This window comes from Cygnus olor, chromosome 8 (genome assembly GCF_009769625.2).
Source record: "Cygnus olor isolate bCygOlo1 chromosome 8, bCygOlo1.pri.v2, whole genome shotgun sequence".
In the NCBI taxonomy this organism is placed as follows: Eukaryota; Metazoa; Chordata; class Aves; order Anseriformes; family Anatidae; genus Cygnus; species Cygnus olor.
In genome coordinates this window covers 26,795,651-26,819,629 of record NC_049176.1, presented here as the reverse complement: position 1 = coordinate 26,819,629, position 23,979 = coordinate 26,795,651, and the positions used below count along the sequence as shown (strand labels likewise).

Genomic DNA, 23,979 nt, shown 5'->3' with positions numbered 1-23,979 from the left:
CATCCCTAAACTCTGCCTCTGCCTTGAACAGCTCATTATCCAAATAAGCGAGACAAAATACAGAATAAAGAAATATTTGTCTCCACAGTTAGCAGACGGCGAAGGGAATGACAGCAATTACGTTGTCCCAATTATGAGATGGAGACAGTGGCAGAGCCAGAAAGTGAAACTAGAGCTCCTGGGTCTCACTCCAGGTATTCCAAAGTGAGTTCTCAAACTTTCATTCTGAGGACCCATCCCTCTGGTGTGCTTTGCTGAGTTAGTTACAACGGTATGGCATGAGGGGGAGAGTGGCAGCCTTCCCCACACATTCAGCCCTTGCTCTTTAGGAGGGTAAATAAGTAATATATTGTGCTAGGCCTGAGACCCAGGGAACAGAAATTGCCTGCAGTCCCATAGAAATGATTTTATTTGTTCATTTCTAGGAACATGTTTCCAGCCAACCTTGTTGAGGCCACATTCAAGCAGGTAAGTGGTTACAGTTCTGTTACCAGTGAAGAGATGAGCCAACATCATAGAGGGATGTAGATGTATCTTTGTAAAGCAGAATCCAGATACAGACACTGTATTATGTCATATACTATTAGTACCTTGAGCATTTAGGAATTCATGAGTGTTTCCATTATCCTTAGCAGCCTACAACTAGTAGGTCAAAGTTATTTGAATAGTCCAGAAAGGTAAAGAGAACCTCTTTACCTTTTTGCCTCCTCTTTTACCTCTTTGCCTCCCACCTGGAGCGAAGCTGTGGCATGGGTCAGGCAACGGCTATGTTCTTTTGCCATTTGTTTATCAAAAGAAACCTTTACGAGTTTACATTTTTGTTAGAGCATAGCATTCCAAGCTTTATTTTGAGATACCATGTAAACAGCAATTTTACAAGCCTCAAACTCTTTTGAGATTCAAAAAATTCAACTTTTCTTACAGATTTTAGCAGCATAGGGATAGAAGCTGTCTTTCTTTTCATGCTTGTCCCTCTAACATGCAGCCTTATTTAACAAAGCACTTTGGAGGTCTCATTTAACTATTAGTTCCTGCTGGGATATTATAGTAAAAAAATACTTTGTTTTCTTTCAGTATCGCACCAAGAGCATTCCCATCATTAAATCTAACAAAGCATCATCTGAAAGCGCAACTCGTCGCATTATAATATATGGAGTCCAGGATGAGAATGGATCCAACGTCCAGAATTTTGCCTTGGATATCACTCCCCCACCTGAAGTGATTTACAAATCAGAACCAGGCACTAGTGACGGCATGAATGTGCTAGGGATTGTGATATTCTCTGCAACAATGGGTAGGTTTCAGACATGTTTGGCTTGCAATAATCCAAGTATCCATTAAGAGAAAAAGACAGGGGTTGGTTGTTCTGTTTCTGGAATAAGAATAACCTGCTCCCAGACCAGGTCCTTCATTAAAGTTCCCCCCACCAAGCAGTAAATGATTTTTGCCCTGGAATCTGCCCCGTCTGCTGTTCTTATCCATTCTTAATTGCATTTTATCACATTATTAGCGTAGAACATAACCGTCACCCATGTTGAAGCACAATTCAGATTATAAGTCTCAGAGATAAGACGGATAAGTGAGTTACAGATGAATAGTGTTTTATCAGTTTTAAACCCATGGATTCTCTCTTTGATTGGAACTTCTTAATTTTATTTTTTTTCATCATGCAATGCTTATAGCAATGTACCTTTCAGTAGTTTAACTCAGTGGACTCTGAGAGATTATATCTAGCTAATTTATTCAGTTTCATTTGCTGGAGGAACCCGTTGGTCCCATGTTACTATGTGTGTTATATTACACTTGTGGATTTGGAAGAGGGAATTTAACCACTCCCTGAAATGTGCCTTAGTTAATGATGACAAAGGTAAGGTACTGATGATTATTACAAGAAAATGCTGATAAAATTTTCTTTATCTAAATTTCTTCTTGGAAGTTAATTTGGTCAGCGGAGGTAGTTCCATGAAACATCTTTGACTACATTTATTATATTACGGTTCATACCAGCAGAAGGGGTCAAAAATCAAATCTGGAATTAGCAGATTTGTCTCTCTTTTTCAGTTTATCTAGTATGTGGTATTCCATATGCATCACTGCTGGAAATTGGCTGCCCCTCAGTTTGTAATATGTTATAGTTGATTCCCAAAGTACAATGTCACAGCAACCGATACTCCAGCCAAAAACTTTTGGATATGTATGAATTAATTACATGTGCTCATTAGGATCAAGGATGACTTTCTGAAAACCACTCACTGTGTTCCCAGAACTGAATGTATTACTGTCACCATGCCCCTCACTCCTGCTGGCCCAGGGATCAAGAGACGGAAGCTGAGAGCCAGTTTCCTCCAGGCTGACACACAGAAAATGTTCTGCTGGTACTGCCACGTACACGACAGCCCTGGCTGCTGGGCCAGCTGCGACTGCAGTAGCTGCACGCAGACCTGAGACACTAAGTGCTCAAAACTTGTTGGACACTGGTGGCAATTTCAGATTGTCATTCCGAACAAAGGATACAGCCAAGCATTTATCACTGCCTCCAGCTTTCTGCAGCTCTCCCCATCCAAAAAGGAAGCAATGGAACAGCAGAAGTGGCTTGAATCTCTAGGAAAGAAGGGCATCCTTCTGACGTTTTTATTTACAGCAAAAAAATGTACACAGGCCTTGGTGCTTGGTAACAGTTCTGCTCACTTTGTTTTATTTGCACAAAGGTCTTTTTACACCATTTTGGCATAGAAAAATGGCATTAGGGTGGGTCTGAACTAGCTGATATTTAAGGTCCTTTCCAACCCAAACCACTCTAGTATTCTATGAGTTCTTATAATTTCTTTAAGACCCTTGAACAGCATCAGACTAGGATAAAGGGACTTCAGAACAACAGACTTGAGCCAACCGTCTTTTTCTTTTCCTGAAGCAGGAGGTGAATTTCTTAGTAACCTCAGTCCAGGAGTAAATCCTGTGCATGAATGACCGGATTTCTTTGCCAGGAATGCATTAAAATGGGGCACCTCTGGCAGGCAGAGTGTGAGGCAGAGAGGACCCAGGAAAAGCCCTGATGCTAGGCTGAGCTGTGACTAGCTATACTGCCTCGACTCACACAGCGTGCAGGAATTTCTGTTAGATATTATGACAAGCGGATAGCAGTTGAAACATCTGATCTTTTTCTTGGAGGAGCACATATTATTTATTCACTGCAAGGAAAATGTTTGCACTGAAATGGAGGCTGGTACACCAGGGATGCACACCAGAGACTCCAGTCCTGCCCACTCCCCTGCCTGACCCCAGCAATAGCCACATGCTCAGATAGTACAGTGTTTTAAAGGACAATTTTCAGCTATTCCTGTAAAATAAAAGTGAAGGTGTTTCTTTTTTTTTTTTTTTTTTTGGCACTATACAGAATTAGTCATGTAAAACTGCCACTGACCAGGCAACAAGAGCTGAACTATATTTAACACCCTGTTAGCAAAGATAACCACTATGCTTAATAAGAGCGGTGTTTTCCAGTGCAAAAATCACAGCTTAGATTAATATTATCAGGTTTATAAGCCCTCATCTTGAATGCACTGCCATTGTGAAATCACTGGGTAAGAGAGCCAAGAGCCTCCCTCCCTGCCCCTAGCGGGGACTGCCCTGGGAGCATTACTGCCCGAGTCTGGGCTCGCAAGCACAGACGTGAGCTCCGAGGGGCAGAGCCTGGGCTGCCACGCAGGGCAAGCATGCTGTGCATCCAGTGCAAGTGTCAGCGCAGAGCCCGCTCATTGCCCCCTGATTCCTCATGAAACTCCCTTCAAAGGCGTTTGGTGCCTCATTTGGTGCAGCTTGGTTTCAAAGTGCTTCCTCGACCAATGAACTTGATCACTTAGAATCCTTTCAGGGAGTGATGGCAGAAGATTAACAGAGCGGTAAAATGATGGCTATTTATATGCATTATTGGAAGCTAACACTGTCTACAGAATATAGGGTTGGATGACACATCCCAAAGCTGTATTCTTTTCATTTCTGAGCATTGTCTATTCCTACGGCACGAAGATCTACATTCATCCAGCCACCTCCCATTTAGTTCACTTTGAGTTAGAGCAGGGAGTGAAAGCACTGGCGATTTGCATAAAGCACACGAGAATTTAAACCCAAATGCCTATGTTTGCAGGTATAATGTTGGGAAGAATGGGAAACAGTGGTGTTCCTTTGGTCAGCTTTTGTCAGTGTTTAAATGAATCTGTCATGAAGATAGTAGCAGTTGCTGTTTGGTAAGTAACAGTTTTTGTAAGAAAATATATATTTTTTTAACAGTAAAGAAAATTTTGAGAGGATACACAGACATAGCATAAACTTATTTCCAGGGAAATAATGAGAGTGAACTATCCTTAGTTTTGTGGGGCCCCACCATCTGAAGGAAGACATATAGACGTACATCCTGTCCCTAGCTTGTTCTGTCATTCTAACAGAGGCAACCTGCGTATCACTCCCAAATAATGAAGCACAGTATAGCTGTGTGTGTGTGCTGTACACGCTGGGGGATTATAATGCATCCAGCCCACACACGGGAGTATGATGAGCTCCTCGGGCTGGTACTCCCATACCTTACAGCACTGCTCCACTAGAAATCCTAGCCTGGTTTCAGCTTGCTCAAGCTAATGAGCCCTCAGGAGAGGACTGGGCTCCTGCGCTGACCTGAGGGTACCGCAGTCAGTGCAGTTACTGCTAGCTTGGCTGTCTCTGAGTAAACACCACAGTTCAGAAACTAGGTAGTCCTCTGCCCTGAATCAAACTCCCATGCAGTCCAAGAGCATGTCTAATGCATATTGGTAATTCTCCGATGTCTTCCAAAGGCCACATAAACATTTATTTAACAGCTTCCAACTAAAATCCCTGAACAATCACATCAGCACAAGCACATGAGCAGAGCTTGGGATTCATTCCCCTGCTGCCAAGGAAATGACCTGCTTTAAGCTACTCAGAGCCTGCTTCTGAACCAAAACATTTTAAATTCATTCCTGATCAGCACCATAACCTCAGCGGTGCTGAGGGGTACCCCACACAAAGGGGTATTCAGCCTGGCTCTTCGGGCACACTCCTTGAGTGTGAGACAGGCGCTTGAACCCACCTGGTCTGACAAAACAACCGAGCCCAACCATGCCACTTCTGGGCATGCTGCTTCTGCTGCACTGCTAGTGGGGGTACAGGAGATTTCCATCGCACACTGCTTGGTGGAAGTGAATTATCTCCTAGTACTGACTGTCCTTCTTTTTGCTCAGGTACTTTCCCTTTGGAATTGTGTTCCTAATCGCGGGCAAAATCTTAGAAATGGATGACCCCTCAGCCATTGGGAAGAAGCTGGGTTTCTATGCCATTACCGTGGTGTGCGGCCTGGTTGTGCATGGGCTGTTCATCCTGCCAATGATGTACTTCTTTATCACCAAGAAGAATCCTATTGTCTTCATCAGAGGGATCCTTCAAGCCTTGCTCATTGCTCTGGCCACTTCCTCCAGGTATCACCCAGTTTCTGGATGTGTCTCTCAACATTTGGAAGTTATGAGTGGGAGCTATTGGAAGTAATGTTTGTTACATTGTTTTGCCTCAGTTTAAAAAATATTGGACAAAAATGTTTTTTCTTAGAGGACTAGAAAGGAACTAAGGGTATTTTTCCATAAAAACAACTACTGTGTTTCTACAAAGTTAATATATATTAAGGGACACACAGTTTGTCCAGACTATATTTTTGGCATTAGTTCAGTCATATGGAAACATTTTACACTTTCAACTCATCTTAGTCTTTGATTTTGGGTACATTAAGAAAAGACTGTGGTTGCAAGCTATTGTCCAGCACTGGGAAAATATTCCGCTGTTCTACTCAAGGAACAATGTTTTTCACATCCTTTTTAGGGAGGGTGCCCAATGTGCTTTAACCATAGCTGAACAAAGGTACAGTGACATGGGAAACCGCTTATGGACTGGTTAAGAAAATGATCACCAACATGGATAGACTTGTGCTTAAGAAGTGCTTGTAAGGGCTGGAATTGATTTGTATGGAGTGCAGACAAGAATGACAACTAAAATCACATTTCCACGCTGCTGATATCATATAGACAGTGTCATTGCATCTGTGGCTGGAGGCTTGTTACTCTGAAATAATGAGAGCAGCTGTACCTGGTGATTTTTATGTAGTAATGAAAGCCACAGTACAAGCGGAAAATGCCAGGTAAATAGATCTCTTTAGCACATCTTACATATTATTTCTACTCTCAGTTGTAAAGGAAGAGGGCTGAAGAAAGGAAAAGATACCTTTCTTTTATCTCAGCTTGATTTCCATTTTTGCTTTTGCGTTTTTAAAGTTATCTTACAGAGAGGCTGGAAAACAAAATTCCTATCCAATTTTGAAATGATGACAGCTGGCAACAAACACCTACCTTTGTCTACTTAATTTAGACTTCAAATTAGTCATTATTACAAAATCACTCATAAATTGTGAACATCTATTTGTAAAGAAATATATACTGAAAATATAAAAGGTTTTTATTAAACCAAAAATATTTATTCTTATTAACAATAATCATTGGGGAGTACTTCATCTAACTATACTTAAATGCTGATTTTGTCTTTCATCTTGCAATAATCTCTGTAATACGTTGAACTCTGATAACTGATACAGCCTTTATGGCAATAGGATTGTATCAGCTTCTTATCCCTTGTGCTTCTAATCTTAGTTTTCCTGGTCACTTCCCAAGCTCCTTGAGGAGGAATTCACGTAACCTCTCATCCTACAGCGGAGTAACCCACTTAGAAATAAAATACATTTGCAGTTGGTAGGATTAGAGAAGGAAAAGGCGAGTGTGACATATGGATAAAAAGTTCTGGGAAATGTTATTTAAATCAAAAGATTTAAATAACTTCTTTTTAATAGTCAAGTAAGGGCTATTATGTAATCAGAGCATATGGCTTTGCATAGTGCTGATAAATAATTACATGGGTTTTGCACAAACTCAAACTCTTCTGCAAATTATCTAAGTAAATACATACATGGAGAAGTAGTTGTATAAGTTCCCTGAACTCAGACTAGTTGATGTCATTCACTTTCACTATAATTTTCTGCCAAACATTTCTGTTACAAAACGTTATCTTGCAATGCGGTAATTACAGTCAATGCTAAAAGAGCAATAATCTCTCTTTCACTGAAGGGACAACGCAAAAGAGAAAAAAAAAAGAGAAAAAAGTTGCACCAGACCTGTGCCAGACTTGGGAGGGAAAAGAACCTAAAACTTTTATCACTGCTCCACTGACCTGACTAGGCTAATTCCCTTACGGTTCTAACGAGGTCCAACAAGGTAATTTGGGGCAGGAAGGCCATATGCAGATGGCTCTTTCATGAATATACTTACAGTGGTTAGAGAAGAAGTAAGCAGAGCAGAAGGAATATATGGGAATTAAAAGAAAGGAGAGGAGGGAGTGATTATTTCAGTATAGTTGGAAGGAACTGGCTTTCCACTATGTTTCGCTTAACAAGGTGTTTTCAAATTTAGTAGTTTCCTCCAAACTGACCTATAAAGAGCAACATACTGTGAGATACAAAGTTAAGAAAAAAAAAATGTGCTGGGTGGTGTTTTAAACTCTAATTAGGCTTAAGTAATTAGGACAGGCTTTTTTATTAGAACATAAAAAGCTTGTAGCTTGTGATGTCATCACATCCCCACAATCAAGTAAGATGTTAATTTTACACTCAAAGATGTTAGTGTTGGAAAAGACTCGTCAGGTTCACGTTTGACACACTTGACTATCTGCTCTGCTCCTCTAAGAGTTCTGTTTCTGAAGAACCTTTCTGAATCCTTAAGTTTTTTCTCCATCCCCAGTTCGTTATTCTGCAAGCCGAGGTGCGAGTGCCTGCTCACAGTGGGGAAGGCGCAGGGAATTCTCCTTTCCTGTGCGCCTGCGCTAGCTTCAACATCCCAGTGCAGACTGCCAGGAGAGAGCCCCTACCTTGGAGATATTGAGGATGTTGAGATAGTGCTCTCTGCCCTTCCACTGTGCAAGGAACAGTTGTGTATATATAGGCACTGAGCAGGTGTAGTTTGGGAACAGCTCTGGCACCAGCTGGTAGCTTGGCCTGTCAGCAGTCACCAGCAGGACTTGCTACCAGAAGAGATTTAGGACCTTTATCAGCAGAAGCAGATGTACTACCAAAGCTAAGACAAGCCACGAGGAATGGCTCTGAAATTCCAGCTTTGAGACTTGGACACCACTGACAAATTTAACTTTTGCCCTTGCTTACCAGTGGTATATTTTGCAAATCCAACATAGGTCGAATGTGGTGGTTAATATTTTTCTTCTCAAATAGCAGTGTCTTGTCTAGAGATGGCTGAACTTTTCACCTTCATTACACTGAAAGGAATGGATACTGCGCATAACCGAGCGTTTGCCAAAAGAACATGCACAAATAATTGGGGCTGGACAGGAGAGCTGCTTCTCCCGACAGTCAGCACATCTGCATTTGGTTAAATAACACTTGCCACAAGGGCATTATGTAACACTCATAATGTGGGTATTGGATTTTAAGATCATCTAAGAGGAGAACAAAGAGCTGGTTTTAAGCATACTGATGGTTTTTTGCAGATGTTTCTGTGTCAGTTCATGTCTACATTTAAAGACAGAAAGAAAGCCACAGATCAGTGTTCTGATGCTCATTCCAGCTAGTCTGCACCTGCGGAAACCTTTATTTTCAAGCAAAAAGTTGCACTGCAAGAGGAAAAAACAGTACCACACACAAACCCCAAGAATGTGACACAAGGGAACCTGAAAGCAACTTAACAGTCATCTCATGGCAATGATTTTATTGAATGTGCACATTATTTAAACCCACTTCCCTTCAGTGAAAGGTTCTGCAATGCATTTTCAGGCACTGTATCCAGAAATCCCTGTCTCACAGCAATGTTTTGGGCTCACACAGATGTCAATGAAGAGGTAGGGACAGAGAAGAAATCTCATATTCCTTTGGTGCGTCTGTTTGGGACACAATGATCTCAGTTCATGCTACTAGCACCAAGCATGGCACCACCAGGCCACCAGCCCCTGAGGCCAGAGCGCTGTGCACGGCTCCCGCTCACCGCATCCGAGAGGTGTGTGCAGCATGTGCTGGCATCGCCACCGTGCCCTGCTCTGCGGTGGTCAGGGGTAGCCATGGATTTTGGACTTGCACACCAACCCTGATCCTGTCACCTCTCACTGTACTGAAACAGCAGTATTTGGCCTGCAGACAGATTCCTCTTGTTTTTAGCTTTCCTCATTCCAATGTACAAGGGAATTTTATTTTTCTAGGTCACCTTTCCATACCACTAATGAATTAAAGCGGTGTCTTCTCTACGGTACATCCCATCAAAAAGAAGCAATTTTCATCTTCTCTGAAGACAAACAATAAAACACGAGTTTTTCAAGGGTTTTGCTGCTTATGAAACACTAAGGTCTTGGCTATTGCACAGTGTAAATTAAAGGCAGATTTAGCAAAAGGGAGATGAGATCAGCTTGTTGATTTTTTGGAGCAAATATCAAAATGCATTTGAATGATAAGATAAACAGAGCAAGCTGAACAGCTGTTCTTCCACAGTGACTAGCTGTCTTTTGTGGCTCACACTACTAAGAGCTTGGCCTGATCCAGCATTAGCTTATGTTCAGTCTCTCCAGCTGCATCATTTTATCCCAAACAAAATTGAGATAAGACTCTAAAAATGTATTTTTAATTGTTAGAGTTAGCGCTCGGATAAGATACCTCTCCTCTTAGCTGAAAGCTTTAGAAAAGTTTTTAGAAGACTTAGCAGATTAAGATCAGTGAAGCAGGTTCCCAAAAGGGAAATCAGGGATGTAAAGTAACGGTCTTATAAGAGAAAACTTCAAAAAGTCTGATTGTTTCAATCCAGGGGAACAAAACTGATTTCTAACATTGCATGTTGTAATGGCTGGACTTATTTGTGCAAGAGCATATGCATAAAGCACATAGAAACAAATTTTGTGTAAATTGAAAATAATACATCTAGGTCAAAAATTAAGTTTCTCACCTGAGCAATGAGTTTGGGAGTGTCCTTCAGTAGGAGTAGTCAGGACAGATGCTCTACCAGCTCTAAGATGTGGTGTCATAAACTTGAGTGAGACTGTATGGAACAGTTGTGTTAGGAAGACACTAGGATTTGTAACCTGGAAATGCACTTCCTTTAAATATCTTGCACAAATTTTTCATCATCATTGTACTTACATTCTGTCCACTTTTTTATGATAATAATTAATGAAACACAAAACCAACATCTGGTAATGTGCCCTACAAATTTTACTTCTAAAAGCACACAAAATTAAAATAAAAGAATTACCCGGCTCTCTGTGAGATAATGCACAAGTTTGAAAGTTGAATTTTTGCAAAAACAGTCTCATACATTCAGCTTGTAGCAGTGGAAACAGATACAGAATTTGCTGGTTGTGCCATTGGTATTATGGGATGTTTTTCACAGTCTTTTCCACATCCCCACCAAATCAGATGTCAGTCAGTTAAAATCTGCATGTTTCACAGCTCAGATCTCTGCCCTGAGAACTTGAAGGCATTTAGGTTTAAAATTCTGCTATGTCAAAGGGTGGAAAAGGACTTGGAAGATTAATTTTTCTCCTCTTTTTCCCACAAAGAAAATTAGACAGGCTTTTGTTACAGAAAAGGCAAATGGCCAAGGCAAGACTGTTTTTAAAAACAAGTAACCTACAATTGAAGCCACTGCAGGGAAGGGACACGGTGAATCCTAAGTTTACTAATTGCTTCCTGGCAATGCTGGCAGTTATAAGAACATCTACAAGTGTTACTGGGGTGGTCTGCTCCAGTTACAGCTCCACCAGGATTTTCTGTTCTCTATTACCTGGGAGCCCTCGTCTCACCCTTTTATTTTATGAATAGTTTATGGCAAACAAGACAGAGAATTTCAGTCATTCCCAAATGAATGTGTAAAAAATGACAAGCATGCCCGAGAGACAACTGACATCTAGTGTGTAGCTGGGGGGTTATGCCTTGCTCCGTTTGGTTTTCAAAGTAAATATTCTTTAAATATTAGGACTGCCAGAATGAAAAAATTGAACATAACCCAGTTGCCAGAGGAAATCAGATTTTTCTTTCCTTATTTACACATTTAGTGAATTACTTTTGCCCAGATTTGCGTGGTAGTGACTGTCTAGTAAATCGTTGACCAGCCAGACATTGTAAGGTTATAAAAACCAGAGATACTGTAATGAACACATCCTCTCATACACTTCTCTTGTTCGTTTCGCACTTCTCTTGCAGGATGCTACTTTTCCTTTCCAAACACTAACAGTGCCTTGCCTCAAAAAACAGCTTGCACAAATACAAAATGACAGCTCCTACTCATGGAAACTTTTTGCTAATACATTCCTGAAACTTTGGGGTTATATCAGGGCTTTCAGAACCTCTCAGGACTTTGTAGCTGAAACGTAACAACGGAGAAAGAATTGTCAATCAAATGTGTTTGTTTTTTTCCCATTAAGAACAGATAATGTCCATTGTGAGATATCAGAGATACGCTGCTGATGTGAGGCACACAACACAGTGACTGAACAATCCGGACTGCCCAAACTAGTGAAAAGACACCTAAATTTCACTGCTGGAGGCATGTAGCTCACAAGACAACAGAAAATTAAAGACCTCAGTATCATGATACCAATATTTGTCCAATAATTAACTTATCTCCTTAAAGAGGTAACTATGGAGTAGTTTCAGAGATTGTTATTTTACATCTATTTCAGCAGTCTCGGATACTTAGCAATACATAACGCTCAGTATCACAACAAGGAAAATATTTTGCCCCTTCCTTGCAAATTACAAAGCTTTAAAAAATGCCCCTTCATTCACATGACGGCAATCGAACCGCTCATGACATACTAATGAATGTGACACTGAATGGTAAAAGGCAGAATGCTACAAAAATAAAAGGCTGAAGAAATATAAATATGTTTGAGTACGTTACTACTTAAAAATGCATGCGTCTTATTGAAAACAAGGAAATTTATGACCTGATAACATTTAATAATATTTCTGTTCTCTAGAAATAAAAGTAATTTCAACGTGTGCTTCTCTCTGCTGTTTTGCAGTTCAGCCACGCTGCCTATCACGTTCAAGTGCTTGCTGGAGAACAACCACGTGGACAGGAGGATTGCCAGGTTTGTGCTGCCTGTGGGAGCCACCATCAACATGGACGGGACCGCGCTCTACGAAGCGGTGGCTGCAATCTTTATCGCACAAGTCAACAACTATGAGCTGGACTTCGGGCAGATCATTACTATCAGGTATAAACCTCAAATTCCACATGCCCAGAGTTGTTTGTCTTGTGTGATAGTCTTATGATTCTCGTATCTTGCAATGTTCAGAACAAAACTCATCTTTGCGGTTATCAAAGGACCTATTTCTCATAGGATGGTAGTTTTTAAGTAATGCAAAGATCAAGGACTGTAAAAAGGGAAATTGTATTGGTTCCATTAAATAGAAGCATGTGGACACCATTAAAAAAGGGTTTATGTTTGAAAATAACTAATTTTTATTTTTAGGCACACCCTTGATCATTTACTAGAATTTGAACATTTTATGATTATTGTTGGCATTTAAAACATTATTTTAAATTTCAGAGTTGTTTTCAACTTTAACCCTAGTTTGTATCTTCACATGAGAGGAAATGTTAAAAGCTAAAAGTCCTACATCAGATAGAGGGAACAGTGGGTGTCAGGCCTTGAAGGGAAGGAAGAAAGATGCTACTGTCAGGGCAGGTTTCCATCAATATGTCCTACCTCTCAAGTATTTTTTAGATATCTTCTCTGCTTCTTGTTAAAGCAGAAACTGTCATAAATAACCACGCTCTCAGTGGTAGAGTGTGCTATAGCTGCATACTCTGTCCTTGAAAGGTCTGTAATGGATCCAAGAGAGCAGAAGATCCAGCTGAACAATTATTGCCAGAATAACTCCAGTGGCTGCCAAGGAATGCCTCAGGGACTGAGACCTGCAGGTTTCCAGCAGAGAACAAATGATTAGAAAAACATTCTTCATAGTCAGAGCCTTGTGCAACATACTTGAGATCTGCTTACCTACCCACCCAGTGACCTCAGCACTGCCCCGTTTACTCTGCTGGGCCTTGCCCATCTTCTGCTGGACTTGAAGAGCTTCATGACAAGAGGAGAGTCCTGCAACTAAACCCAGATGACAGCTGGGCTTTGCCAATGGACTTTTGGCAAGATTTAGTTAGACTAGAAGCAGAAGAAATAAAGTGTGCCCACATGAGCTCTTGCTTCATTCTCACTCTCTGAAAATTATTGGAAATTTTGTGATTTTGAATTTGGGGATGTTTTTAGAATGTGGTCCCAAAATACGGCTCAGACCATGGGCAGACATTACATGCACCTTGAAGCAGAGAATGGCGATTTGAAAAATTAAGGAGAAGGAGAGTGATGGTAGATGGAAAGAATATAAGTTCTATCTTTCTCTTAGCAGAACCCTCTTTTATCTGTTTATTTTCACTGCCCATATTAAGTGCTAGTGCATAAGAACCAGAGAGAAGTAAAGACAGTAGAAGGAATATGCAAATTAAAATTAGAAAAATCCAAGAAAGGAAAATAAATAGAAAGACTGGTTTATGAAAGAGGGGAAAATAGGAATTCACAGTGGATCCAGTACCTAAACATCTGGATATCTGAAGGCCAATTCTAACTGTATTCTATGGGCCAAACCTGCCCTAGATCTTGATACCTTAGGAAGTGGAGAGTTGAAATTCAAATATTCCTGAGTCCCAGAATATTTTTTGCTGGAGGGGAAAAATGTTAGAAAAAATAATCAGCCTACTCGGTTCATAATTTGTAAAATCCAGGTTGACAGTTTATATCAATGTGATTACGCAAACGTAGATGTAGCAGAAGAAGAAAGTAAAGATCATAATATTCCCATCAAGTGAGACTATTACAGGAAGAAACATCTACATTGAGGTCAAAATGCAGTGGAGCAGCAGATGAGCTTGCCTGTACAATGTTAGTTAAACATTCCTGTTTTTGCTCCTAATTAAGTCTTGAGACTTTCTAGCCTGAACTGACCTGGGAGGCAGAAGCAGTTCTAATGAGCTAGCCGGTTTAGAGCACTAACTGGAGCATCTTTTAATATTCATTATACTTAACTCTTATTCAACTACTAAGCTTCTGTCCCTTCCTTCCTATCTATATTCTGCCTACTAAAATGCTCTTAGGATGCTATACAAACTAACTTTTTCAAAAATCAGTCTTAAATCTTTCTCTTTCCCCAACACACCCCCACAAAAATGTATTTTTTTATTTCTGGAAAGGGCTCTAGTTATAAATACCTTTGCTGCTCTACTGGTACGCTGTACAGCTGTGAGCAAGATACTGGCTATCTCAGTGTCTCGGTTTCCATATGGGTGAATACTGTTACCCTCATTTTCCATCAAAGAAGGTAGATGAAACTTAACTGCTTGCCAAAAGCTCTGAAATTCTGGATCAATGAATGCCGTGGATCATCAGTGTATATGCTTTATGTCATCCTTTTACGATAGTCAACATTCATTTCTTGTCTTTCTGCTGGATGGCCTAGCTCTTGGAAGTGGCCAGAGAGGAGGAAGTGAATATATACAGTCACTTTTGCTCCTGGAAAAAGGAATGAAATCCCTCCCCTAAAAATAGCATTATGAAGAAAATGTTTAGCCTGCCAGGTCCACTCTTGCCCTGGTCTCCCATTCATTTCTGCTTGCCTGGCTGAAAAAATGGTGTGAAGGTCAAGTAAAAATACTTTCCAGAAACTGAAGAGGTACAGTCACATTTATGCTCGCTTTGTATGTAGATCCAAGTATGCAAAGCCATGTGCTGTGCAAGAGCTTCACCCTTGGCCCAGCCTCTCGCCCCTTGGCCAAGCCTCTTTGGGACAGATTGACACGAAAGGCCCGAGCTGCAGCCAGCGCGGATTTGCCTGGCACAGGCAAACTCAGGATGACTCAGAGAAGTGTGCTGGGAGCTCTGCTGCCAGGGGTGAAGCCACGAGCGGGGCGCTGGCAGGCGCGGGGCACACAGCGCTGCCGAGGCTGCGCAGTGCCATGACCCGCGAGGAGCTGGCATAGAGCAGCCCGCAGCCTGGCCCCCCCTCCCTCCTCACTTGTGAGTTTACGAGATAAAACAGAACTTCCTCACCACAGCCAAGGCTGCAAAGGTGAGAATTTAGCACTGGGCAGGCCATTTGGCCTATTCTCGTTCTCCAAACTGGCTCCTGTCCACCAAACACTAGCACTGCTGTGCAGTGTAAGGAGGACTCTGGTTGAGGAAATCTGTAGAAACATGGCTTTGTTTCTTGCAGAGTAACCCATCACCAAAGCTTACTCCTTTCTCTCTTTGTTAAAGTATCACAGCAACAGCCGCCAGCATAGGAGCTGCTGGCATCCCACAGGCTGGCCTGGTGACAATGGTCATTGTTCTGACCTCGGTCGGGCTCCCGACGGACGACATCACGTTGATCATTGCCGTTGACTGGGCACTGTAAGTAAGGTTCAGCTTTCGAGGTGGCCAGGGTGGCAACACTGCTGAAAAGGCGCATGGTCTTCAGGGGTATATTAGTATGAACATGCAAAAAAGGCATGGGGAGTAACTATTTTGCTTGAAACAATGCTAATGTGGTCTCAGGTGAAAGACTGCTGCAATGAATATCAGACTTTCAAAAGACATAGACAGAGGTTTAAGGTCAGGCTAGACAAATGTCCGCCAGGTGCAGCTCTGGCACCTTGCCTTGGACAAGGACTAGAGGCTGGCATTCCTCAGAAACGTGGTTTGCCTGCACTCCGCTTCTCAGCCCCCTGGCACCTCAAGGACATCACCTCCATGTAGTGACACTCACTGCAAAGAGGCCTGAGCCAGTGCTACAGCAAGCAGGTACGCCTGTAGTCCCGAGCACAGGCCTTGCAAGGCACTACGCTGGGACTGACAGCCTCCTTTCAATAGGGATCCTGAGGCAGTTACGCTCTCTCTGGTTTCAGTGCCGCCTTCAGCAGCAAATGTATCCCCTTCATGGAGTCTGTTTTGCAAGCACAGCCCCTCTGAAAAGAAGTTGCTTTGCAGGATCCCCGGTCACTGAGGATTTCACAGCAGAAGCAGAGGCTGAAACTTAACACTTGCAGGCTAACAGAGAGTCCTGTTACCCATGAGAAGAAATAGCTTAAAAATTAATAAGTACTGGTTTATTTGGACTCTTATCTTGTTATGTAAATGTCCATAAACCAATCAAACTATTTTGAATAGTCTAGGAAGATGAATTGTAAAATACTGATCCCTAGCTCATTAGCATTTCAAATAATTACATAACTAGCATACGTATCCACAAAGAAACAGTCCATTTTCTAGTTCTTTTTAAAATTTAATCTATATAAAATGTATCTCCATTACCAATCTTAATGCAGTAGAGTTTAATTGCATCAGGGTTCTGGATAAAAATTAAAAGCCGATTCCATTACATTGCCAATTTGGTTCAGCTTTAAGTCTCTGAGATTTTCTAGAAAGAACTGTGAGAAGGAATTCTTTACTTTCCTGTTCAGTGTAATAGAATATTAGTACTATTAATAGGAGTCATGAGAGTTGTGTTGTATGCATATTCTAAGAAGTATTTTATTTTACAAATACCAGGAATATTCTTATGTGAGTGATAGCTAACATCTGCTGTGAGCACCCAAACTTGGGAATGGCAGTGCAGATTTTAATAAAGCAGCCTTTCTAATGCTAGTCACTGAAGCTCCATAGCTATGGAAGCACAACAAAAGTCAAAGTATTTTAAGCTGTATTACAAAAACCTTTTCCCTCTATATTGCTCAGTTTTCACCCAACTCTTGCAACATCAACATTTCATTGTTTTTCCAGTAAGTCTTCCAGCGTATATGGGAATTATGTTTCTTTTTGTTTAACAAAACATTTCAAAACAGCAGACAAAAACTCGTTCAGGCTGTAGTTCCAGATGGTAATAAAAAGTGAGCAAGGAACAGACTCAATTTTCTATCTTTTGCAGATGACCTTTCATGTAAAAAGTATATTTCAGTATTTCAGCACTTGGTTTCAAGAGCCTGCAGATGCAAAGTGTCAACATGGTTGACATGATTAATATTTTCAATACTAGTTTTGGAAGTACTGGAGTATGAAGAATGCTTAAAGAAAGCTGATTAGATGAGCTCACAAGACTGAAATACCCATTACAATGCATTGGAGGTACTACAACTCACTTAGGTAGCCACAACATGTATGTGAACTTCATACCTTTAACTAGTGCCTGGACACAAAAGAAGAAAATTAAAATGTTTATCAGCTAATTTATTAAATATGAGGTAAACGTTTTGCATCTTTAATTATAGTAACCTATAAAGCTAAAATACCAGTGCAACACAGCGCAAGAAATGTCGCTAGCAGCAGCTTGGCCTCTTAGTGGAGAAATGCCAGCGCTGTGCGGTGCAGTTCTACTCGTACGTTGTGCAGACACCTGTGTGCACACAGGAACATGGAGCAGAACGTGTCCAACAATGTGCCGGGCAACCCTTTTGCTTAAGAGTTTCAGTATGGTGCAGAAAAATTCTGCCTTCAGAACAGATCCGAATCAGAGCCCAAAACAGAGTGCGAACTCGTGAGCTCTGCTCATCCAGCTTCTCCTCCACCACAGCTATTTGCACAGTCCAAAACTAACAATCCAAAACAGCTTTTCAAGAACCAAAATCGGATGATCAACCAAGGAAAAAAAAAAAAGGCTATGTAACAGGAACACCTATCCAATTTGTGCCGTTACAAGTATTATTCCCTGCCTAACACATTCTTGTGGGAATTTTCCTCAAGGCAAAACCCAAACACAGAACAACAGGTATCAGATAAATAGATTCAGCACACAAGTCTAGGACTGGGATCAACAAACGTATTTAGGTATAGGCTGCGGAGTATTAGTGATGAAGTTACTTGCAATTGCATGTACAGTTTTGGTAATTGCCCAAGCAAATAACATTTCATGCAGGAACTGTTCCTTCTAATTAGGCAAGCAACTGCATAAACATTTGCATGCATTGATTACATGCTGAAAATATATATATATACAAAAAAAAGCAGAACACAGCTTCAATTTTTTTCTATATTAAGATTCAGGATCAGAAATCTGGGCACTGTTGATATTGGACGGTCACTAACTTTAATAAGCCAAACATCTGGAGATTTCTGAGCCTCCATGTTATAACCCACATTTATAAATTAAGTTACCAATATGACAGCTTTCAGATGCGTATGTTTTTCTTGGAAATTATGTGATGTATTTCAGACTTAAAAGCTATATCATCTATTCGAAATCTCATCAGTTTTAACTAATAGATTCCAAGCAGCTTCAAGTGTAGCACTTGTCTATGGCAACCACTTTCTCTTGTGTTTTTACAGTCCATATTTTTATAGATTTATTTTTGAGATGGTGGTGGGTAGAAGATGTAAAATGGGGAAAAACTGATCACATAAATAACTGAATGAAAAATAGTGAAACTGTATATATATATGCAATATTGTCAAATATATCAAGTTGGATTGGAAAAAAAAGGTAACTGAAAATGAAGGATCTTTAAGAGCCAGAGGTGTCATAGCCACCACAGCTTTTTCAGAAATTAACAGGATTTAAGTATGGTCAGTATCCCACCTAGTTTGTGAGTAGTTATTTAGCAATCTTCTTTTAATTGTGTTGTGCAACTTCTACCAATACACTGATCTTCTTGCTGAGAAGATTTCTTGAGATTGCAGGACTGAGCCCCTGATACCTAACAGAAGGTACTGGTTGTACTGGCTGCCCTTTACATTTATTGAGTCCAGGCACAAGCCTCCAAATGAGGCCGTAACACTGGAGCTTAACATAAAAATACAGACACAGACGCAATCTTTATCCACTGTGTTAAACCTTTCTAGTGTTGAATCAGTGTGCACTCACAGGAAGGCAATAGCTGCCCTGGTTACCTCAGCTACAAATTAATGTGTGGCAGCACAGTGCACTAAGCTCCGAAAAGACTGGAAAACCCAGCCGAGTAGCTACGTAACTAAACTTCTGAACTTGTTAGCTCGTAAAAACAGCTGAACTGGCAGTCAGCTTTTATTACTGCAGTGCTGAAGCTGTAGGCATGCACCCAACTGACCATTACCGTGTCGTTTGTCAGGGACAGGTTTAGAACGATGATCAACGTCCTGGGAGATGCCCTGGCTGCTGGGATCATGGCCCACATCTGCCGGAAGGAGTTCATCAAGGACGGCGATGAGGTAACAGCACCACGAGGCAGGGTGTGCCCGCACAGATCCCGCAAACTCTCAGCTTCCCACGTTTGTTTCATTGAGTTTACAAAAGGTGCTTCAGGCACAATCCCGGGTGTTTCAAGCCACTGCGTTAGCATAATCTGAAGCCACCATTTCAGTAATTTCCATTCTGGACTAACACAAACACATTGCTCCATTCTAGGCTTCAATCTCAGGCAACTTCATGCCTCATACATTGAATACAAGTCCCTTCTTACAACTTCGTTCTCTATCTCTTAGTCCATACATCACTTGCGCCTCCCTTCCACTCCTATGCCCTTTTCCCTTTTTCTGTGGCATGCCTCATTCAGTCTTTCCTTACACCTGGAACACCTTCTCTACGATTCCTTCAAATCCTCAGCAGAGGAGATCTGTAATTCCCAAGCCCATCATGCTCGGAGGTGCTCCTCCCCAGCCATTGCAGCTACTGGCAGACCTTCCCCAGCTTCTTCCACAGGGACAGGACAGTTTACTCAGAAGGTCCTTCAGAGAGACTGGCATCCAGGCGGCACGTTTCATTTCTGTGTGTCATCTGTAGTATTCTACTCACCGGCAGAACTTAAAAACAACAGTACCAGTAGCAAACTTTTATTTCTGTTATTATTATTCCCATTTTACAGTCACTCTTTCTGGTAAATCCCATTCTCGTGCCTTCCCAGAACATGCACTTAAAATTCCAGCTCTTTCAAGTTTTATAAAGAAAGACAGGTCTTATCCTCAGAGGTGCTTAGCACCTGCAGTAATTGCTGATGACAGGATTAGGCCTGAATACGTTGGCTGCACACATAGTGTGTTACAGAAAAATACAACCTAATAGGAAGGTATCAGCAGCCACAAAGCCAGAAGTGCAGTCTGGCTCCCTGCATAATGCAGGCCCGACAGTTCACTGCTGTATTTAGAACTGTCGGAACTCAAGAAGAGATGTTTCAAGAATATAAAATCCCTCCTAAGGGATTATTTAGTCATCTGTGATGAGATTTTTCTTTGCATCATGCTCTGTAATTGCATTAACATATACCATCAGTCTGCCATAAGTTTTGGCTGCATAATTTGTGAGTTAGTAATGTATACACAAAGCCGTATTTTGTCAGCTGCAAGCCCACCTCTTTTTTCTGCCAGTATTTATGTCTTATTTTCCCCACCAGAACTTCTGGTTTGATTTATAGGACGCTTCAGTATTTAACTTATGAATCACTCAATAAAATCCTCTTTATTCTTTAGAAATAGGACAAACTAAAAAGACAGGTGTCAGTTCATCAGGTTAGAAGAAAGGCAGGAGGCCACACCGAATGCCTTAGTGGTCTGTGTAATTGCACTTAAGCACTGCCCAAAGCTCACCATACTGAGTCCATATCTTTTGAACCTGAAAGTCTAGACTTTACGTACACTACTTGTCACTGTATTGATGCAAACAGGTATCACCATGGGTATAAGTTAAATTAAAGTTGTGGTAGAATTTACATTTTTCCATACTTAGAGACTGCCTCACTTTGTCCAGATGGTGCAAAGATGCTTTAGTATATATAAGAAACAGGTCTTGGAAGACTACGGGGGCCTAGATAATCCTGGTGAATGCAAAGCAGACTAGAAGATTTCAAAGTAAAAATTCCCTTCCTGTTGTATCCAGCAAACAGTGGCAGTATTCCAAATCTTACTGCTTTTCACGTAGGTGCCATTGATCTGTGAAACTAAGCCTATTAACATCCATCAGATTGTGGCTTACCAGAGAAATGGCTGTGTGAAGACCATGAATGAATCCCGTGGACCAGAAACAGTGAAAGGGTTTCAGCACCACATACCTGTACAAGTGGAGCAAGAAGAAAGCCCAGTGGAGAATCACACTAAGAAATCCAACAGTAAAGACCACTGCACTATTGAAATAAATGAACTAGAAACAAACGTGTAACTGCTACACTCAGTGGTATCTCACACCCCAGTGACCTGATACCCAATCTCTACCTCACAGCTGGAAGAGGGACTCTGCCTTGAACAGAAAAAAAAAAGTGGGATTATCGGCACTCGGCTTGTACTGGAGCTAGGAGACCAGCTGTGAACGTCAAGAAAGGCACACAGCTTGCAAGAGACATGGGCTTCTTCAGGTGGAAGATCTTAATACTGAAAAATTAACTAATGGATGACTACTGTTTTATTCTGCACTCATTTGACTCCAACATAGTATTTGACACTCCTTTGGCTTCTTTTTTTAAAAGTTTCTTTTTTATTTGACCCTGTCTGATTTTTTAACCAAAGCCTTTTTTGTGACTCTCAGTAATTATGAGCACTGTATTTATATATATGTATATTTGCTGTGTGAAAAAGTTTCACCAAAACTGCTAAAGATACTAGTTTTGTCTAATATTCATGAAATATAGAATATGTGCTTAGTTTTAGAACAGAAGTAAGAAGATCACACTGATTTCCTGAGCTCAAGATGTGGTGTATGTTACCAAATAACACCTCGAGCAGAGGTGAAGCAAAGCGTGTGATTTTGCAAGAAAGCATGTCAAGGTAATTCTGATGGGCAGCCTTCAGGGACAGGCACTCAGGTGTGATACGTAACGCAAACAATCCTAGGTCACTGCAGAGCACAGTTTGCCTTCCAAGTGCCAGATTTATTAACCTTTTTTTAACCTATGTCTTTGATAGAGTCAGTACCATGCACACGCAGTGACAGAGGCAGCGTGAGCCCCAATCCATGAGCACTGGTGCTAATGTGTCCTCCCCTGTAGTCTGTCGGCCCTTCTACTGTAAATATGTACACATTTGAAGCTCGAGCTCTTGGACCATGCACTTCATCCTGAGGGCAGATGGAACACCAACTGGAACCTGGTGATGTTGAGTAATATTGGGGTTCTGCGGGGAGCCTGCTGTGGAAACTGGATTGCTAGTTTTCATAATTCAGTGGTTGAATTACGTTGAAGGTTTTGCCCTTTCCATAATCTACTGAATCTTTCAGTTCCAATAAAACCTGCTGAGTATGTTTCCAATGTTTGTGATAGAAAACATTTTTAATAAACCTGCCATTTCAAAAACAGGCCGTCTGTGCACTTCTACTATTAGTGACTTACTTCTGTGCCAAAAAGGATAGTGGAAGTGAGGAGACCTTTTCAAAAGTTGGGATTTGATCCAGGGATTGCATACTAGCTCATGCCAATACAGTTGACATATTATATTTAGCTACTTTTGACATATCAGTTTCAGGTAACATGTGCCTGGTATTCTAATACGCTGCTCCCGTCCATAGGAAAAAAAAAAAACAAAGAAAAAAACAGTCAAAATGGACAACTTCTACACTTGCCAGAAGCAGAAGTGATTCATGCACATGATTGACAGTTTTCCTGCAATGTGCATATTCACCTCTTCTTTAAGGGTTCCTGTTCAGACCATTCTTTTATTATGCTGTCATTAGTTGCCTCAGAAGGCTGTAGCATACGTAGCTTAAATTTCCAATGGCAAAGCCAGAATGGACAAATGCATTTTATTTGCCTGTAATTCCAGAAGTCCAGGTCCAAGTCCGAGTGATTCCGCTTCCATGCAATAGAGGTCTGACCTTATGACTAGCTTTTCTTTTCTCCATTTCGTAACGGTTTATGTCACAAGTCAGCAGTTTCTTATCACATAGGGGAAGATTTGTAGGTATCTTAAATGCACTGATACAATTGTTGTTGTTGTGCGGACACCTTGCAAGAGGTCTCTTGTCTAATTCCACAAGTCATATAACGTACTTGCTCTACAGAGTGCCATTAAAACGTACGATTTTGGAGGGCTGAGGCTGCTCCGTGGCTCTCTGAAGGGGCAGAAGCCCTAGGCAATGAGCAGCATCTGAAACTTTCATCACAGCCGCACGGGCAGCCCCCAGCTCTCTGTTCCTCCCTGTACTGCCTCCCCTCCTCTCCCAGCTGTACAGACCCAATTATTTATGAGACCAAACAAATAATCAGATGAGTAGTTTTAATTCAAACCAGTTCACATATGTTTTTAGCACAGTCCTAACAAACATTTGTGTCAACACAAGTGAAGGAGTGACACGGGGACAAGAACAAGCATCCAGGGATGAAGCTGTGTGAGCTCATGTGGAGAGGACAGGATCTCTGCACACTGACTTTGCCAGCACAGAGAACATAATGTAAAGTTTCGCCTTCACACAGTCATTTACAGCTATGTGAAGTGATAGTAAAATCCTGCCAGTCATCTAGCACTTTACAATCACTTCAAATAGACACAGATGATGAAGAAAGAGGTTGTGCAGATGCAAGAGTTAAAATAACTAGTTCTAAACTGGGAGGTTTTGGAGGAGTCTGCCCACGCACCATGCCAAGGTGCCTTGGTTTGCCAAGCAGAAAGCACTGCCATCCTTAGCACCTTCACACGTTCTTCTCCAGCCACATAGAGCTTTTGGCCAACTATAAAGTGCAAACCCTTTTGCCTGCTTGCCTGAGCCAGCTAACCCAGCCTGACACTCTTCAGCTTAGTGATGTCTCAAGAGATCTAAGCCAACGCCAGTGCTAAGAAGCTATACGACTTCTACAAGGTGAACTTCGGATGGGATAAATCATCAAAGACCAGAAGGAGCTGGTTGCGCTACACAGTTCCTACACAATAATGAAAGCTGCAATTTTGCCCTTTACACTCTATTTAGCA

At 41.3% G+C, this 23,979-nt stretch overlaps 1 protein-coding gene and 1 long non-coding RNA gene across 4 annotated transcripts in view; one reads left to right on the top strand and one right to left on the bottom strand.

The window, feature by feature from the left end:
* LOC121073918 overlaps positions 1-801 on the bottom strand; it is a 28,786-nt gene extending 27,985 nt beyond the window's left edge. Inside the window, exon 1 of the long non-coding RNA XR_005822008.1 lies at positions 697-801. This is a non-coding gene — a long non-coding RNA (uncharacterized LOC121073918). The remainder of the gene's footprint in view (positions 1-696) is intronic.
* Positions 1-22,325, top strand: part of SLC1A7 (solute carrier family 1 member 7) — a 50,310-nt gene extending 27,985 nt beyond the window's left edge. The window contains exons 4-11 of one of the 3 annotated variants that reach the window (XM_040565460.1): positions 426-468; positions 1,075-1,294; positions 4,145-4,244; positions 5,253-5,486; positions 12,118-12,312; positions 15,406-15,540; positions 19,206-19,305; positions 21,305-22,325. In XM_040565460.1, coding sequence (XP_040421394.1) covers positions 426-468; positions 1,075-1,294; positions 4,145-4,244; positions 5,253-5,486; positions 12,118-12,312; positions 15,406-15,540; positions 19,206-19,305; positions 21,305-21,391 — 1,114 coding nt within the window. In that variant the 3' untranslated portion in view covers positions 21,392-22,325. Of the gene's footprint in view, positions 1-425; positions 469-1,074; positions 1,295-4,144; positions 4,245-5,252; positions 5,487-12,117; positions 12,313-15,405; positions 15,541-19,205; positions 19,306-21,007 lie in introns of all 3 variants that reach the window. The other 2 variants (XM_040565458.1, XM_040565459.1) reach the window with 2 other exon arrangements.
* The last annotated feature ends 1,654 nt before the right edge of the window (positions 22,326-23,979 follow it).